The sequence below is a fragment of the Labrus mixtus genome, chromosome 18 (assembly GCF_963584025.1).
Source record: "Labrus mixtus chromosome 18, fLabMix1.1, whole genome shotgun sequence".
Classification (NCBI taxonomy): domain Eukaryota; kingdom Metazoa; phylum Chordata; class Actinopteri; order Labriformes; family Labridae; genus Labrus; species Labrus mixtus.
This window is the reverse complement of record NC_083629.1, coordinates 12,868,334-12,885,795: the sequence shown is the minus strand read 5'-3', so window position 1 is coordinate 12,885,795 and position 17,462 is coordinate 12,868,334. Positions and strand designations below refer to the sequence as shown.

The following is a 17,462-nucleotide window of genomic DNA, read 5'->3' as shown; positions in this document are numbered from 1 at the left end:
ACAGCAGCACTCTAAAATCATAAACTGTTTATTTTTAATGAAAATATGCAGAACTAAGGGCCGCTGGTGGCACATGAATCTTTAAAAAAAAAAAGAAAATGTGCATAACTAAATTAAATAGTTTTATAAAACGTTATTCATAAAGGTTGTACGTAGGTTTTAAGACAGTAGTGCACCTTATTGCATTCCATTGAATTCCTCATGTCTGTTTTTATTTTTAAGAAAGTATAGATACAAAGCATATTTTTCATATTTTATTCAAACATACCTGTATAGTATACACACATTTCACTGGATTTAGTAAAAACAACCATTTACATATTGTCAGTCATCAGATGAATCATCTTGATGTACATAGAGGCATTTCTTAGCAGTGGTGCAGCATAAAGCTCTTTTGCAATGTAAAAAGCAGTTCTTGTCCAAAATATATGTCTAGTAGGAGTTGACATTAAGTATTTACAGCAGTAGTTATTGAACGTGTTGGCTACGGGGGAAAAACAGCAGAGGCAAGGCTTACAGAAGAGAAAGCTCAGGAGTTATTATAAAGAGGATAATTCAAATATTCTACATTAGAAAAACATCCAGTTATATAAATATTTGTACATTTCACAAGAAAAATAACACAGAATTCAATAATGCTAATGTTTGAAACAACCAGCAGAGAATAAAGGAGTTGTGGGTTTTGATATAATTTTTGTTTTCATACTTGCTGCATTTAATGGCTGTCAATTATCTTGTTGGATGCACTATCTAGTCTTGATGAAAGGTTTTCAATTGCTCGTCTCAAATACAGCTCAGACCTGAGGCCCCTGCAATTAAGCTGTGCTTGATAAGGTCTTTTCCACTGTAGACACAACAAGAAATAATGTGCTGAACTGTAAAGTACAGGCATTACCCTCATACATGTACAGCTCAGACTGTGAGAGGCTTCTCTATATAGTTCTCACTTTCCAACGCTTCTTTATTATGAATATGTAAAACTCTTTAGTCGACATCAAAGTAACTGATCACGTCTTAGCTACAATATCTGCGGTTAAAGTGTAATGTGCGAAGTTTGAGGGTAGGAAGTACGGTTATCATACTCCCCTATTTCCAAAAAAAGTCTCAGGTGAGGGGAGTACAGTTCCCACTACATAAGGGTCTTTAAAAATAATTTACTGAGTATAAAAGGAGATTTATATTTAAGCATTTACAGGCAAAACTACAGTTGCACTTCCAGCAACCAGTTTGTAAATAAAACAACTGCACTGTTGTGCACACCAGGACCACAGTAAGCACCAAAATACCATGACTGGTCGTATTGCTTCTGAACTATCCTCTTCACACTTACAGTGAGAAAGATCTCACACCTGATCGGACACCCATAAGAAAAAAAAAAAAAATGTAAACCTTTGAACAAAAAATAAAGTCAGCCCACCAGTCATGAGCTCAACATACAGTAGAAATAGCTGGCCTTATAAAAATATAGTGATTTCTTATTTTTCATCAGTTCTTAGGTGCTGAGGTCGAGTGAAAGAAAAGGGGGGGGAGCAGGTGTGTCTGTGAAGGGGACGGGCCAATCGATGGTGTACAGAGGATGGGAAGCCCCACAGTGACAGACTGTCCCTCTCAGTGCCGGCTGCAGAGACAGCGAGCTGTCCTTAGTGGATGTTGAGGTTTCTGAAGTAGTCAAAGGTTGCTCCCAGGGCCCAGCTCGTCTCCACATTGTTTACTTTTTTGGCCAGCTGTTGAACAGAGCAACAAAAAAAGATCTCTATTAAAAAAATACTTTTTTTTTTTCTACACTCACAGTCAAAGTATTTGTTTGAAAATCTTTCAGCCTGGTGAAATGTTATACAGACTGAACATTAATGTTGCTTTGCAAATTTGGTATCTTGGCTATGATATTCGCTCACCTGCAGCACAGTGCTGTCCTTAAAGCCAAAGCCCTCTTTTAGCAGACAGGTGATATATGTCATATCCATGCAGAGGAAGGGGCTGATTGCACGGTATTTTGTCATTTTGTTGCACACTGCAAAGACACACACAAAACCACAGGATTTAGGAATTACCACAGGTTCCACATCACTGACAATAACTATTTAACAGAGACTTCTTACTGCATCACAATAGTCAAGTTGCATGTTTTTACAACAAAAAAAAAAACATATTTTCTAACCCCTGTGCTACATGATTAAAAGATGGCCTTTCTGTTTTGTTTGGCTGTGTAAACAGGGAGGTGTGAGGAGATCGGCTGAGGGTCAGCTCAAGGCTGCGGGTGTGGGTGGGTGGCCGAGCTCACAGTTTGTGTGTATCAGTATGTGTTAACCCCCGGGTGGTGTGTGGCTGTCAGGTGCCCTCCTGCCTGGGCCAGACAGACGTCTTCAGCTCAGCTGCCAGCCTGACCTGAGCCAGAACTGTTCCTCGAGACCATGTGACAGTGTTCTCACAACACAAACAGCCTTACATAACACACCAACCTCGGCTAGCTATTACTCTGGTTATACATGGAGTTGACAAGTGATAAGGTGTGTAGCAGTTTAAATATTGTATCATAGTCTTTAAGTGATTCTGTATTTTCTTACAGTGTGGAATCTGTTTGATCATATTTCAATGGTTAGCAGAGTTATACCTATGTATCTTGAAAGATTGAGGGTTTTTACATACAAGCTTCTCCAACTCTGGAGAGGGTAACATGTAACTCTTACCTTCTTTGGCTCTCTTCTTAAAATCCCTGACTTCCACTGCACCACCTCGGCTGCCATCTGAGTAGAGAAAAACATGCAACATGCAATTTGAATAGCTTTTTTTGTACAAAAGATGATAATTAGCCTGAAAGATAATGCCTCTGGAAGGAAGGTGACTGTTTGGTCTGTGCCCACTCACCGATGAGGCCAGATTCCACAGCTCGGTCGTAGTAGTAGGAGAAGGCATAGAAGACGCTGCTGCCTTTGACTTCATACGGCTGGTGCACTATTCCTTTGATTACCTTCATAACCTCATAGTAGCACAGCTTGTAGCCCGCATATCCTGAGGAGAGAGAGGGAGCAAATGCAATTGTGGTTAGTCAATTACTCAAACACATATTTGAATGATGGAGTATACAATGAGTTAAAGGTGCTGGGAGCCAGCAATGGTTGGAATGCAATGAGCCGAGTCTGGAGCATCAGTTTGAGGTCAGCCATAAGTTTAAGCAGGGGGCTCACCATATAATATACAAGGGAAGCCCCAGAAGGACAAGTTTCACACAGCCCCATGAGTATGGTCAGCTCAGTTGTGCCGGCAAAACCATGTGCTGACAAGAGCGGCAGTTAGTGCAGCCCTGTTGGGCTGTCTATTTTTACCACATAATTGTGAGCGGTCCAGATCAAGCCACTCGTTACACAAAAAAAATAACAACTCAGGGACAAGCCCAGCACTCTTGGCTACTTGACCGTGGTATGGGAGTGACTGCCTTATTTGTGAAGTTAACTGACAGTTTTCTTTTCATTTAAATACAAGGTTGACTGCAACATAATTGTTCAAGAGGGAGGACAGAGAGAGAGAGGATGACAAAACATGAGTTTGGCGCCAAGGTTACAGAAACTTCAGCGCATGAATGTTCTCAGGCTGTTTCGTACTGTACTCTATTGTGTTCCACAGAGCATTCCTTTCTCCACAGAGAATGGAATGCACAGGTCGCTGCATCCAATGCACTGGGAAGGCAATCAAAACCTCAGGCTGCTTTTATCTTACCGTCTGGAATCCCGCTAACTTTGTAGGTGTCTCCTCCAAAAGTCACTTCTTCTCTGAACTTTTTGGGGAGGCAGGAACTTGTAAAGACTTTCCAATCTAGTCCTGGGAAAAACAGAAACGGTTTGTTATCACCCAAAGAAAAAAAAACGACACATAATGAAAGGTGTTTCAAAGAAGTAGATACTTACCATCAGCTCCCAGTGCTCCAAGAGTCGCCAGTCGAGCTGCAAACAGCCCATTTCCAAGGTAGCTATGGGGTAGAGACACAATCATAAAACAATTTGTTTCACTCAAAAGAATATTTATTTTTGAATTTGAATGAGCCAATCAATTCTATAGAGGATGGATCATCTTCTTTGTGTGTTATTCACCTGTGTGTGTAGAGCTGATACGTATTCTGGAAGAGGTTGAAGTTGGCGATGTAACTGGGGGGAGCGGACTGGATCGTTTTCTAGTGGATAAAAACACGTTTAGTGGTTGTTTTTTTAAGATTTAATCTTTTTTCTGCTTTTAATACCTTTTATGTAGAGGACAAAGAATAGAATATGAAACTTTAAGAGAGTGGAGAATGACGTGTGGCAGGCCCACATGCTTTTAGGACTATAGACTCTGTACATGAGGTGCATGACATAACAGCTAGGCTATCCGACACCGCTGGACCTTCAAAATAAGACAAATTTAAGCCATAAAATATTGATTCACCTTTGACTTTGGAAGGAATGTGATCTGTGTAGACCCTCCACCCAGATCAAGGATGCCAACCGTCCTCCTTGTGTTGGAGTACAAGTGACCTGTGGAAAATAAGCCCAAAGTTTAATAAATGAATGAGTGTGAAGGAAACTTCTGTAGGTGTATTGATGAGATTGCTTTAAAACTTTTCAACCACACGTGTCAGAAATGTGCATTCGTACTAATCATGTCTTTCCTCACTAACAGGGAAAATACCCTTTAGGTTTCACGCTTACGGCTGTTGTTTTAAAAAGATGTGATTTCATAATTGTGTGAAAAACTTGAGGAAATATTGCTTGTTTTTGTAACCTGTTTGGGGCCAGTGATTCAAGCTCCTAACCTCAGACAGGAGACAAGAGTCTCTTACTGCCGGACTTTTGTGTACACTGGAGCCTCAGATATGGAGCCTCCTGACCACTAACACCAACATAGCAAAACACAAGTCATGTCTTACCTGTTAGGAAGTTCACGGTGACCCAGGCTAGGACTCCTACAACAGCACAGGGGGAGGGGGAAGGGGACAATGTCTGCATTAGTGTGATTGCGAAAATGAAGTTCTTTGAATCTCTTAAACCACGAAGGCTAAACTTAGAACTGAAGATGACTTTTAGTCTTTTTTAAGCTAATATCAAATTAGCAAAGTTGTAGTCTAAGACAAACCCAGCTAATTACAGTTGTCTCAGATGTCAAGTTATGGCACTCATAAAGTGAGGATAATGACTGGCACATTCTGTATGATGAAACATAACACAGTACGAGGGTGTCTTAATGAGTGGTGTGGAGGATCACACTAAATTATTGGGCGTGGGATGGCGACTCACACTGGAATATTTATTTGTCTCATTGAGGGAGGAGCAGGCTTCTTGTAAAAAATCATTTTGACACCAGTTTTGTTTGAAACATCCTCAGTAATCGAGGCACCTGCTCATTTTTGCGTAAAATAATGATAAAAAAAAAAAAGTAAATTGTCTGCAAGGTACAAGATGATGACCTACCTTCCCTTGCTCCGTTCATGATGGACACACTGTTGTTTGGCACGAAGAAAGGGGACTCCGCAAAAACATCTTTCACCTGTGGAATAAATACATCATCTTTTATTAAAATAAACTTCTGGATATGAATTGAAGCTATACAATGACACATATCAACAATAATAATCTACTGCAGTTAGGACATAGTGTATTCAGGCTCCTGAAGACACACTGCGCCTCCTCAGGGTTAGATTGACAGATAACTCAACCACAAGCAAGGCTGGAACAGAAGCCTGGATTTAATACTTTAAATGACAAATATGGTTACTCCACACAACCCCACAACAGCTGTTTTTTTGCAACATGATAGCCACCAAATGGGCAGAGCTGCTGCCTTTTTCTTCTTTTCTGTGACACTTGTAAGCACTTAGTGGTTTCTCATCCCGTTCCGTGGCGGGACGGGCGGTGTTTGTGCCAAACTGTCTGAGGGCAGAGAGAGAAAAAACGTGCCTTACCTCCATCAGAATAGCCTTGGCCTTGTCTTCGGGCAGCAGACGCAGACCTGCTGTGGCCTTCAGGACTACGGGGGTCCTCTTCCAGTCATCTTCTGGCACCGTCTTCTTTGCGATCTTCAGCAGCTGGCGGATAGTGTTGCCACCCTGCAGGAAAGAAGGCATTAACATCATCAGAAGTTTCTTAATAAAACGTTTCTTCAGTCATTAAAGTCTTTCAAATACAGTGGGCAGCATCATGAGACATTTGAGTAATTTCCCAGAGTTATCATCACTTGAACCCAATCCCAAGAAAATCCCAGTGGCTTAGTGTTTTGCAGAAAGGTAAAAACTCCTACACCTGACAATAAACAAGTGATGACGCAAGCACACACATACCTCCTCAGGATTGTCCTTATAAGCAGAGAGTCCAGGCTTCACTGCGTGGTACATTTCATTATCCAGAACCGGCAGTTCAACTAAAAAAAAAAGGAAGGCAGAAGCAAATGTAATTGCATGGCTTTCCTTTTACTACTGGTGATATTTAGACTGCAGCTCTTCACCTACATCCTGACACAGTTTAAGAGGTCTGCTTCCTACACAGATGAGTCACACAGGGATTTTAAAGTCCACCTCGGCTACTTTTAGAAGCTGTATTACCCATGCACTCTGCCTGTGCATGTTTGTCCTTACACCACACACTGAATGATCTAACAGCAAGCAGACAGAGTGGGAGCCAGCAGCATGTGCAATGAAATACTATTGGTTTAGTGAATGAGGGGAAGTGGTTCTTACCCGGGTCTTTCTGGATGAACTTGTAGATGTGGATCCTGCTGCCTGTGCTCCCTGCGTCAAACATGATCCCGTAGAAAACCCGGCTCATGTTGACGGGGGAGGAGGCTTCTGCCACCAGGTCTTGAACCTCAGGCGTTTGGTAAGGCTCAGGTGCAGGGTGCACCACCTCAGGCACCGGGTTGAAAGCCTCCGCGATGGGGTGGATGACTTCGGGTACCGGGTGGAACACCTCGGGGATCTCGGGGTAAGTCGGCACGCGTGGTTGCGTCACTTCAGGCGCCGGGTTGGAGACCTCTGGGAGGAGGTTTTCCGCGTTGGCCGAGTGCTCCCTGTAGCGATAGAAGTGGGGGACGTAGCGGTGGTGCCGGTAGTAAGTCGCCTCCGTTAAGAGGCTCTCAGCTAGGAGCCACACGGTGAAAGTAAGGATCAGGCTCGGCGCGGCCATTGTTCTCCAGAAGAAGAGACAACTGGAGTGTCAAAAAAAAAAAGAAAGAAAAAAAAGTTGAGAAGGAGAAGAAGCCTCGGTGGATGCTGGAGTAAACGATTGACAGGGTGAGAGCAGGGGAGATGAAGAGAGGCAGAGTGGATGCGATGCACACTCAGGACTGTCCGGTCATCTGTTTGCAGTATATAAAGACATAAGGGCTTGGCATGAGGCCACATCGGGAGCAGACATCCACCAATCCTGTGACAGTCCATCCCAGCTCCATCAGGAGTTCCCCCCACCTCCTGGGAGCTGGGCTAGAGGCTGAATACCTGCCTACCAACTGCATTTTCTTTTTTCCCTTCCCTTTTCAGGGAAAAAGGACTATTTTGGGTTATGTTTTTCCCCTCCTCATCTTTACTGGTTATTCTGGAGCCAAAAAAAAAAAATCCCCAAAGGATAGGAGAAAGGGGTTTTTAAAGAGGTCAAATGAATGGTTCACACTTAAAATAAAACTCAAGAAAAGGTCTTAAAATACTTTTATGGGTGAATTTAAGACATGAACAAAATCCTTCATCCTGCAACTCGTTTCACAACAGCATAAATCAAGAGCAAGTTTCAATCGGCTGCTGTACCTTAAGAGTTATATAGATCAGCTTAAATATTAAGATTTTCCAATGTTTGCGCTGGAATTAACCTTAACAACGTGGGTTTCTTGTGTGTCTTGCTTAATTTAAAATACCTCAGGTTTATGAGGGAGACATTAATTTAACACAAGACTCAAACTCCTTGTTCAGACTGAAAATGTGACTCATTGTGTACCGTATGTGGTTGTTTTATTTCTACATCTACAAAATCATGTTCAGTATCTGGAATTAATCATACATACACAAAAAATAATTTTAATCTCATATTAATGCTCCTACAATATTCTCCAAATGAAATCCTCTGCACATCTCACCAACCTTCTAAATTGCAAATGTGACCTGCATCCAGCTGGCATAAAAGTTAAAAGAATGTTTGCAATCATCTTACTCCCACTCATCCCTGTGTTAACCGCAGCCTTTCCAAATGAAAAATATTTGGGCAGCATGGCACGTTTCACCAGAGAATGCATGAAAAGCATGAGTGGCTTTTTCTCAGTTTTAGGTGGGCGGTTGGCACAGATGCCATGCTCACTGTATCAGCTATGCTTCATCATGTAATGTTTCTGGATTTGGAGAAGGATGCAGATACGTGCAGGATATCCCACAGTGGAGGGGCATAGGCACAGCAACTCAGAGACCTTGCATGAACTGAGATTTGTACTTTGCTGTGATATTTTCCACCCACTTTGTATCAACAGAAAATAGGGACAGTTCTGAAACAGCAGGCGCTGGTAGTCTAGCAATGGAGGCATCCCTGGAGGACTGACCCTGCAAAGACCCCAACTTAACATGTGCTTAAATGTGAGCCTGTCTCACCTCATGCAGCAGGCAGGAGATGCAGAAACCGAGCCGTCTGTTGGCCAGCCCAGTCAGGAGGGTAAGGGGGGGCCAGAGGTCCTGCAGATGGGCACGAGCGAGTGCGGGAAGTCCACTGAGAGGACAATGTGGGGAGGGTGGGGCTTGGCACCAGTGTTCACCCATCATGCCATTCCACTCCCAGGACACTCAACTGTGCAAAGCACTGTTCCAACACTGTAATTTGGACTAAAAATATTGGACTTTCTTTCCTCCTTCCTTTTTTCTAAATACTGTGGCTACTTTTTTCAAATCCTGTGGTTAACCAGAATGGTCGTTCGCCCCTATCAAAGCGTACATGTGCAGGACCTCTCACTGACTTGTGCCTGTATAGATGCCTTGGTCACTGGTTAACAGTGTGATAAGGTGAGTGCTAAGCCCTGAATAAAAATGTCCCAAAATACAAGATCGTATATGAGAAGTCATGTTTTGTCTGCTAGGGGGTTTTACTTTATAAATCATTCTTGTCTGTTTTCTGACTACCTTAAGTTCAATGACTTTTATCTACGTTTACCTAACTCATGTAATTAAATCACTGTTTGTTTATTTGTTTATATATATTAATATACTTTATGTATGTCTTATTTTACTTACAATCAGATCTTTTTAATGCTCCTAATGTTCTGTTTTGAACTATTTAAAGCACTTTGAATTGCTCTATGTATGAATGATGCTTCATATCATTACTTAATTGCCTTGCCCTCTGACTGTAAATGTTAATAAAAAATCATGAAGGAAATAGATGAATGAATGAAGCAATAATCCACCTTTAAACTAACTGTAATGCAGGTTTCAGTTTTAAAGACACACAGTCTACTTCTTATGTGTGATGCAAAGGAACCGTTAAAGTTAAATGTAAAAAGTCAGATTACTCAACAGGTGTTTTGAATATTCACTTTAGAACTGAATTCAAAATAAATCTTCTGGAAAGTCTGCATGCTGCAGAATCATGTCATGTAAAACATGCATGGCTGAAACATTGTATTTAAAGTTCTTCTCTACAGCATGACACAGCACTGTCAACACAATGTTTTAAAGAGAGGTACTTTTGGTATTTTGTTTCAAGTTAACTGAAACCGTAAAGCATGAGAAGGGACCCCAGCTTTATAATCTACACTGCGCAATATATCATTAATATGCTGCAATGTGGCCCTCAGGAATGTCATGTTTGTGGGTGTCCTACCCCAGAAAGTCTATTGAAGAGACCCAAACCTTGTCATTACAATTCCAATGATAATGACAGCTTTGAAAAGCTAAGGGTTATTTCAGTTTTCTCCTTTCACTGTCATAGTAATTACCTTTAAATTTAGTCTTCAAACTCTGTTCATGATGGCAGAGCAGAGAGCGACCCTATATGTTTCAGTTAACAGTAGCTACACCCAACACTTTTGCAATATCTCCTTTTTTTTGTTTGATGAATAATCTGCACTGGACACACTCCAGCTCCTGCAGAAAACTAAACAAGATAAGGAGGAGAATTCAGTGGTTTTGAGCCTGAATTATGACCTATGCTAAGTCTACATTGTCTCTTTTTGATGAACTCCTTCGAACATGTAAGCCAACGTGCATTTTCATTGACCTTAGTGGTTTTCCCATAACTCCAGCAAACAACGACTGTGGGGATGGCAAGCAGTTACACATGGTTCTTTTCAGGACAACACGGACAATACTGTTGACAGGAGCCAAATGTTTCTCATGTCATCATGTGGGAGGAGATCATGTGCAAACAGATCCTGTTTGATAGAGCCCAGCATGAGAGGACTATAATTACAAGACAAGTGACAAATACAGCCAATCTGTGTCAGTCCAGAGCCTGTTGAACAGAACACACATGTATAGCAATTTGTCTTAAACAATGATTGGTTGATGATTGATTAAACCTGTGTTTATACAAGAGATACACAAATGCTATTGTGCAGATGTAATTATATAAAAACTTAAAATGCAAAACATAGTTCAAAGCAATACTTTTTATCAGCAAGTTAATTATTGAAACAGATTTGATCATCTTGGTGTTTCGTGGCCAGCATTATTCTGAAGGTAATTTGTTGGTTTTCTGAGGTTATATTGACTTGTCAATAAAAGACTTCGTCAACAACCTTTAATAATTGATTGATTGTTACTGGATTATTACATGATTTGCCGGCTCTATTTCTGAAATGCACAGCTGTTGGTTGTGGATTTTGGCAACAAACAATCATCACTTTGTTTTTTCGACAATTTGTTGGACATTACTATGTAGCATATAAATCAGGAGGTGCATTCTTCACCATTTTGCCTATTTAACAGACTGAAAACACAAGCCCTGGCTATAACTTACATAAAGAGACATAGCTGCAGTCTAAACCCTAACATTTGTAAATAGGCTAATACAGTCTAAAAAGATTTTAAAATAGTATATAGGCCTATCAAACCTATTTATTAGACTATAACCTATAGGCTACAGTGCATACCGAACTTTTCGGTGTTGCAAAATAGGCTATAACCTGCTCATCTTAACATAGGCTATGATTATTAATATTTATAAAGCAGCCTATCTATCTATATCCCTATCTATCTATCTATCTATCTGTCTGTCTGTCTGTCTGTCTGTCTGTCTATCTGTCTGTCTGTCTGTCTATCTATCTGTCTGTCTGTCTGTCTATCTATCTATCTGTCTGTCTGTCTGTCTATCTATCTATCTATCTATCTATCTATCTCAGTTAAGGCACATTTATTAGGCTTTTCTTGTGCTTTTCTTTTGTAATATAGCCGAATGTGTTGTCATGCGTTGCCTTTCAAAAATAAAAGTTGAATATGGTTTTGTTCTGTGTCGCCTATCAGATATTTATTATCCTATGTAAAACGAACGGTCACGTTACGTAGAAAGGAAATCTGACCTTTCCTGTGTGACCGCGTCTCCATAGCAACAGCACCACACAAACATTGGACTACAGATAGCCGAACTGAAACTGGTGTAATTAGCCTACCGAACAACTTCACCTTATGGGAGCACGGTGTTGTTTTGTGTAGCAATTTAGCCTGAAAAAGTTCCAGTCATGCCGAAGAAGAAAGTCGCCAAAGTAAAGAGGGTCAAGGCCGGGTAAGTGCGTCTAGTCCTAGGCTTACATTTGGCGTGTGCATTGACTTAAAAATGTACAATCGAACGCGTTTTTTTTTTTCCGACAGGAAAGGGAAAAAAGAAGCAAAACAGGAGTCAAAAGCGGATAAAGAGTCAGATGTGGAGAAGGCCAGGGCGAACGCTGCCCTCTGGGAGCTGAGGCTGCAGGTCACCGACCAGTCGCTCGTGCAGTACCGCGAGGCTTGCCGCAAGTTGGCATGCGCAAATGAAGAGCTCACCAACCAAATGTTCCGCGCGGAGAAGGACACAATCGACATGACTGGCTTTCTGAAGAGACAAGACGCAGCCAAAGAGGAGAGGGTACGGAGAGTTACAACAAGTTTGTATGGATTACTTAAAAAACACAATCAGTGCTGAACCATTTCAATTAAGGTTCAATTTCAATTTCAATTTCATTTTGACAGATTCATGTGCTGCAGAAGAGCCTCAAAAGCCAAAAGTTACTCGCCCGTGAAGAGCAAAACAAACTGGTGAGTTCATTTAAAAACACAGCTACAAGAAAAGAAATGCAACTTCCATCCAGGACATAAAACATGGTTCATAGTAAGGCTATGGCCATTGGCTGTGATTTATCATGCGCAACTCAAACCTGCATCTGGAAAATGTGCTGCGCTGTGTCTTAGCAGCTGTCTTGTGTGTAATTATGTTGACATTTATTATGCAAGAAAACAACAAGCAAACAAAGCGACCATAAAACAAAAAAACAAACCCTCACATTCCGAGTTACATGGTTTAATGTTATTTTAATCTATGTCGGTGGCCACAGGAGAAATGCGTAGCCTAATTTGAAAGTGCTTGGCCGGGAAAAGTCACACTGCTGGTCTTGATGTGTTAACCATACTTCACTTGTCACACAGATTCTTACTTTAAAATACCAGTTTAAGTTACATAACACTGCACCCACCAAAAGGGACTTATTTTGACTCCTTTTATCCTCACTGACCTCTGCTCTTCATTGTTAAGATCAAGCTATCAAACTGACATGACAAAATTCAAGTGGCTTTACTGGACAAAATAAAAGGTATAAAAAAACTTCTGTTTCTTTTGCTAGCAGCTGTTTTCCATCTTCCAGCTCTTACTTCATGCTGGTAAACTGGAGTCCAATAAGAGGAGGAAAATAGAGGCCTGGTCTGGACAAACTTGAAACATCTCTATTTTAGACAACTGTCGCATATGTCCAGTCACTGAGAAAAAAATACTGTTTTGTGGTTGACTCTTAAGATGTGACTTCAAGAAGTTCTCATTCTCATTCTAAAAATTAAATTAGCTAATGGAAACAGCTTCATTAAATGCGCTGAATGCCCTGGTTTTTCTCAAAAGAAAGAAATGATGAAATCATGATGAAAGTGTCAAGAAACTCAGTCTTTCAAATCATTACTCTATGAAGGCTTTCCAGACTGCAGTCTCTGCACAGCTTGAGGAAAAAGCCATATTCACACACAATTTTTGATATATTTTAAAAAGCTAGATTTTTGTCAGATCACACAGATTTAAAAAAATATGGCTAATTGGTCCATTGATGTAGACAGAGTTATGTGAAGAATAAGGATTAGGCCTTAAGTTGTAATCAGATGGTCGATAACCTCTCATTTAGTCGTCATGTATATGTTTGTGGGTGCTTGTTTTGCCAGTCTCTCATGACTTTGGTCATTTTGTCACATTTTTGCCCTGACTGGCTTCTCCACAGTAGCATCTTGAGGTATTTAGCCCGACTGATCTGTGCTTAAGTTGGTTTTGCAGAAGAGCATGGCCCGTGTGAACTCTGGTATAAAAATCCCCAACTTATACAAGCCGCAGTTATGGGAACTTTGCTGCATCTATATAGATGGGTGGAGGCATTCAAACACTTAAGGCATTTATTAAATATGTAAAATGTTTTTCATCCTATGCATCTAAATATACGATTGGTTTTAACAGGCGGACGATTACACACTTCAAATCAATGCCATGAAGGATCTGTTCAGAAAGAAGTCCAGCGATTTTGACATGATCCAGGATGGGATGAGGAAAATTAAGGAGTTTAAGAAGACAAAATTCCAGATAGAGCAGGAGCTCAGTGATGTGAGGGGGGGGGGGGGGGGGGAACACAATACAAAAGGGTCCCGATTAGAAAGTGGTTGTTTTTTTCAGTCCACCAATGTTCTTTTTGTAGGTCAGAGAAAGCATGGATGCAGCTGAAAAGGAGCACAGGGAAAACTTGAACGGAATGGAGTGCAAATTCTTAAAAGAAAAGGTCTGTTTTAACAATCACCTAAAAACCAGTTAGTGGTTGATATTGTCCCTGTGAAACATCAAGTGAGTTTTGAAATGTGTTTGCACTGCAGGCTCAGCTGGAGAGTGAAGCTGAGAAAAGGATAGCTGCGGTAGTGAAGGAGGCCCACAATCAAGCCATTGCGTAAGCGTGTTTCACTTTCCCTTTTTTAATCTTATTTTACTCTTTAGTCTTTAAACTCCACTTGGATGTGCTCAGAATAAGAAAAGAAAAGAAAAATATTTTTGCATACATACACACTACATTATACATATGTATATATAATGTAAATACTCACTCACACACACACACACACTCACACCACTGGTGTACATCAGCAAAGCCAACAGTCATCTTGTCATCTTCATCGGCCCAAGAAGAGTGGGTAATGTATGCGTGGAAAGCCACAGTTTATTACCTTTGAGGCCATAAGATGTACATTTCTGCTGGGTTTATTTTTGCAGCTCATAAAACTTTACAGTTTGAACTTGGGTGATCATGCAGGTGTAGTCGTGGCATCAGTAGGTTATTGAATTTTAAACCAACTCAGCTTGTCTTTAAATGCCAAGTGCTCTGACCAAGGTAATTTAAATTTCTGTGTGTTAACCAAGAAACTTTAGATTGGCTCTACATAATCTGAACTAAATCTCCTCACATGCAAAACCTTTACCCTGTTGAATCATAGAAAACCTCAGCTATCAAAAAGCCTTGTGTTCTACTTGTAAGACTCAATGTAGGTTTGAATAATAATTTCTGTTTGTTTTGTAAACTATTTAGGCAGTTGGACGACGCCTTGCGGTCTGTGTTCAGGGAGAACATCCGTCTGAATGAATCGCTGAAGTATCACATAAAGGAGGCAGAGGAGCTTCAGAAAGTGACAAGTTCATTGGCAAAGGAAAATGCATCCCTGGAACTGGACAAGGTGTGTTTGAACTATCAGACAGCAAACAGCCATGTTACTATGAGGCACCGGGACTGCTTGGATAGACGCCATTCATCACCTTTCAATCACTTCACTTATGGAGCACTTGTCAGATCTGCTTAGAATATATTTCAGGTGGATTTTCCCCTTGTGTTGTTTACTTGTGCTGACTCTGTGTATTTTGCTTGTGGCCTTACTCCCCTCCAACTCCTGCCTACTACCCAGCCTCTCAGTGGTCAGTGGTTGTGGTGAGTTTCCACCGGTGGATAGGTTCAAATTTAGTGGCTTCTTCTTCACAGGTTTCTGGCACCAAGTCTCCAAGACAAATAAATATTGGGCGCATTAATCTTACCTATGATGATGACAGTAAATACAGAGAGTAAATCCACCTTGTTTAAGCTTTGGCCGCTCACTCAGCAGCGCAGCAGCCAGCATACAAACCATTATCTGTTTCAGCTCTGCATTGGCATGAAATTGAAATATTTTCCAATGTTAGCTAAATGTCATCCGTTTTAACACTTTGCTCTTCTGTTAACTTATGCAGAACACATTTGAGTTGATTGTAAAGAAGAATGCTGCTCAGATGGAGGCCCAGAAAGAAGAGCTATCTCACCTTAAGGCCAAGGTAGTGTCATTGGAGAAGGCCCTAGAGGTAAAAGTGGGGGAATCACAGCAAGAGATTGAGAAGGAGAAAGAGAAGACCCTAGTAATGACCCAGGCCAGCCAGGTGGATTTGGTGAAGCTACAAAAAGTGCTGAACATGCGAGATGGGGAATTGCAGCACATCAAGAAGCTAGCAGGCACCATTGTGGAACAGCGTACAGAGCTGGAGCAGTTCTTCCACGAGGCCTTGGCCCAAGTGAAGCAGGAGATAATGGCCAGCAGGCTGCAGTACAAAAAGGAGGCGCTGCAGGCTTATCGCCGGAGGCTGAGAGAAGCTACAGCCGGAAAGCTTCGGTTCCCACCGATCCGCACCTTTCATAAAATCCCCCACAGTACCAACTCTGTGCATTCAGACATGGAGGCAGCTTCACAGTGGTAGGGCCACTTCCCATCATTTCCTTGACTTCTACAACAGTTTGTCTGTTTTTAATTCCTCATATTTATCAGAGCAGAGTAACCTTCAGCTCAATCAGAGGTCCTCAAACCTTACACTCTGTGGTTCATCTTAGTGCAGACTATATATGGAAGAAAACAGTTAAGGTCAAATTGACTTTGGTTTCATTTTGCCTTTTTTTACAGGACTCATCAGCCAGGCAGCAAAGTTGAAATCTCGGATCTCACCTGGGAGCAGAAGGAACACATTCTCAGACTTCTCTTTGCTAAGATGAATGGACAGACTGTAAGGTAATACAACTTCCAGACTACTATCTTGTGTTTGTTTCAGGAAAAGTCTTGCTGGTTGCTTTTCATCTCAAATATTCCTGTACAGTACACTTGTAATCCTTGAAAAATAAACAGAAAAATCTGAATGTTTTAACCTCTGAAGAACAAGCTGAAGTGACCCAAGCAGTAGTTCACGACTCCTCCCTCTTTTTAATGTTTTAAACAGCCATTTTCTCAGAAGAAGAGGATACCATAAAACATCACTTAGGCTTCAACCAATTTTCTTTTCCATCCAGCTGCTTAAAGAGAATGAAGAAAGAGTCTGGGCACAATAGTAAAAATAGGCCCAGCCACAAAGTCGTGTGCTTGGAAACAAACACATGGTCACGTCGATTTGCTTTCAGCCGATTGGCCCCTCTTCACGTGCACTAGCTGTTTATTTTTTTTCTTTGAACACTTGTGGTCAAAGAGCAGCTGGTAACATGATTTTCAGGAAGGAGTGTGCAGGGGATCTGGATGTATGGGGGTATGGCAGGCAGCGATGTATATTCATGTTTTCAGTGGTCTGGCACCTAGTCCTGCAGAATAACAGAGAACATTTGGCGACTCCAGAGTCCGTTAGCAACATTGAAGTCGATGTGAATCGTGCTGACCTAGGGTGACCCCCTCTATCCAAGACAGGCTGCAGGCCCGAGTGAATAGACACCTATGTGCTAAAACATGGCTTTGCACTTCGAGGTTCTATGTTTAACTGCAAGTCTGCATTTTCTGTGATAGGAAAGTTAACCAACATCTGGCTTTGTCTGCCTCCTCTGAGAAGAGCCTCATCGACAACCATGCTGCCGGGTAAGAAACTAAAGGAATGTGGGAGAATAAAAGTTACACCTAATCTTTGCAATTAAGAGGCCTGTGCAGATTTATTGGTCCCACATTCCATGTTTAGCTTAGAAAGCATCGGCAGTGCCAACATGTGATTTATCAGACAGCTGCATTTTAGCGTTGCATAATGATGACTGTCTTTCAGAATTAAAGAGGAGCCATCTCGAGCGACCTTCATCACAGACGCGCCTGAACCCGCTCTCCCCCCAAACCCAAACAGCCTACCGGATATACACACCACATGACCTCTGATTGGCCTCTGTAGTGCACATCAAAGTGCTTCTCACAGTGTGTCAATCACGTGTGCTTTTGGACACAAAAGTCTGTTTGTGCTTGT

At 41.4% G+C, this 17,462-nt stretch overlaps 2 protein-coding genes across 2 annotated transcripts; one reads left to right on the top strand and one right to left on the bottom strand.

Moving 5' to 3' along the window:
* Nucleotides 1-241: 241 nt before the first annotated feature.
* entpd5a (ectonucleoside triphosphate diphosphohydrolase 5a) lies at nucleotides 242-7,320 on the bottom strand. Its single transcript, XM_061062386.1, has 13 exons — nucleotides 6,701-7,320; nucleotides 6,305-6,384; nucleotides 5,930-6,073; nucleotides 5,439-5,514; nucleotides 4,898-4,933; nucleotides 4,417-4,505; nucleotides 4,086-4,165; nucleotides 3,903-3,964; nucleotides 3,715-3,816; nucleotides 2,866-3,009; nucleotides 2,688-2,744; nucleotides 1,896-2,011; nucleotides 242-1,724 (listed from the first exon to the last, which is right to left on the bottom strand). The coding sequence occupies exons 1-13, from the start codon at nucleotides 7,143-7,145 to the stop codon at nucleotides 1,641-1,643; spliced, it is 1,515 nt and encodes a 504-aa protein (XP_060918369.1). The 5' UTR covers nucleotides 7,146-7,320; the 3' UTR covers nucleotides 242-1,640.
* A 4,239-nt stretch (nucleotides 7,321-11,559) lies between these two features.
* Nucleotides 11,560-17,444, top strand: si:ch211-163l21.10 (basal body-orientation factor 1). The gene is made up of 11 exons (XM_061063497.1): nucleotides 11,560-11,708; nucleotides 11,795-12,047; nucleotides 12,152-12,217; nucleotides 13,665-13,808; nucleotides 13,900-13,980; nucleotides 14,072-14,142; nucleotides 14,776-14,920; nucleotides 15,465-15,958; nucleotides 16,163-16,267; nucleotides 17,024-17,092; nucleotides 17,271-17,444. Exons 1-11 carry the CDS (start codon nucleotides 11,665-11,667, stop codon nucleotides 17,368-17,370), a joined length of 1,572 nt encoding a protein of 523 aa, XP_060919480.1. The 5' UTR covers nucleotides 11,560-11,664; the 3' UTR covers nucleotides 17,371-17,444.
* Nucleotides 17,445-17,462: the final 18 nt, after the last annotated feature.

Excerpts from the sequence above, each read along its gene's own strand:
- entpd5a (XM_061062386.1), bottom strand. The coding sequence starts at position 7,145 with ATGGCCGCGCCGAGCCTGATCCTTACTTTCACCGTGTGGCTCCTAGCT. Across the intron at positions 4,166-4,416 it reads CATTCCTTCCAAAGTCAAAG|AAAACGATCCAGTCCGCTCC; the intron begins GTGAATCAATAT and ends TTTATCCACTAG. Across the intron at positions 3,817-3,902 it reads TGGAGCACTGGGAGCTGATG|GACTAGATTGGAAAGTCTTT; the intron begins GTAAGTATCTAC and ends TGTTTTTCCCAG.
- si:ch211-163l21.10 (XM_061063497.1), top strand. The coding sequence starts at position 11,665 with ATGCCGAAGAAGAAAGTCGCCAAAGTAAAGAGGGTCAAGGCCGG. Across the intron at positions 12,048-12,151 it reads ACGCAGCCAAAGAGGAGAGG|ATTCATGTGCTGCAGAAGAG; the intron begins GTACGGAGAGTT and ends TCATTTTGACAG. Across the intron at positions 15,959-16,162 it reads ATGGAGGCAGCTTCACAGTG|GACTCATCAGCCAGGCAGCA; the intron begins GTAGGGCCACTT and ends CTTTTTTTACAG.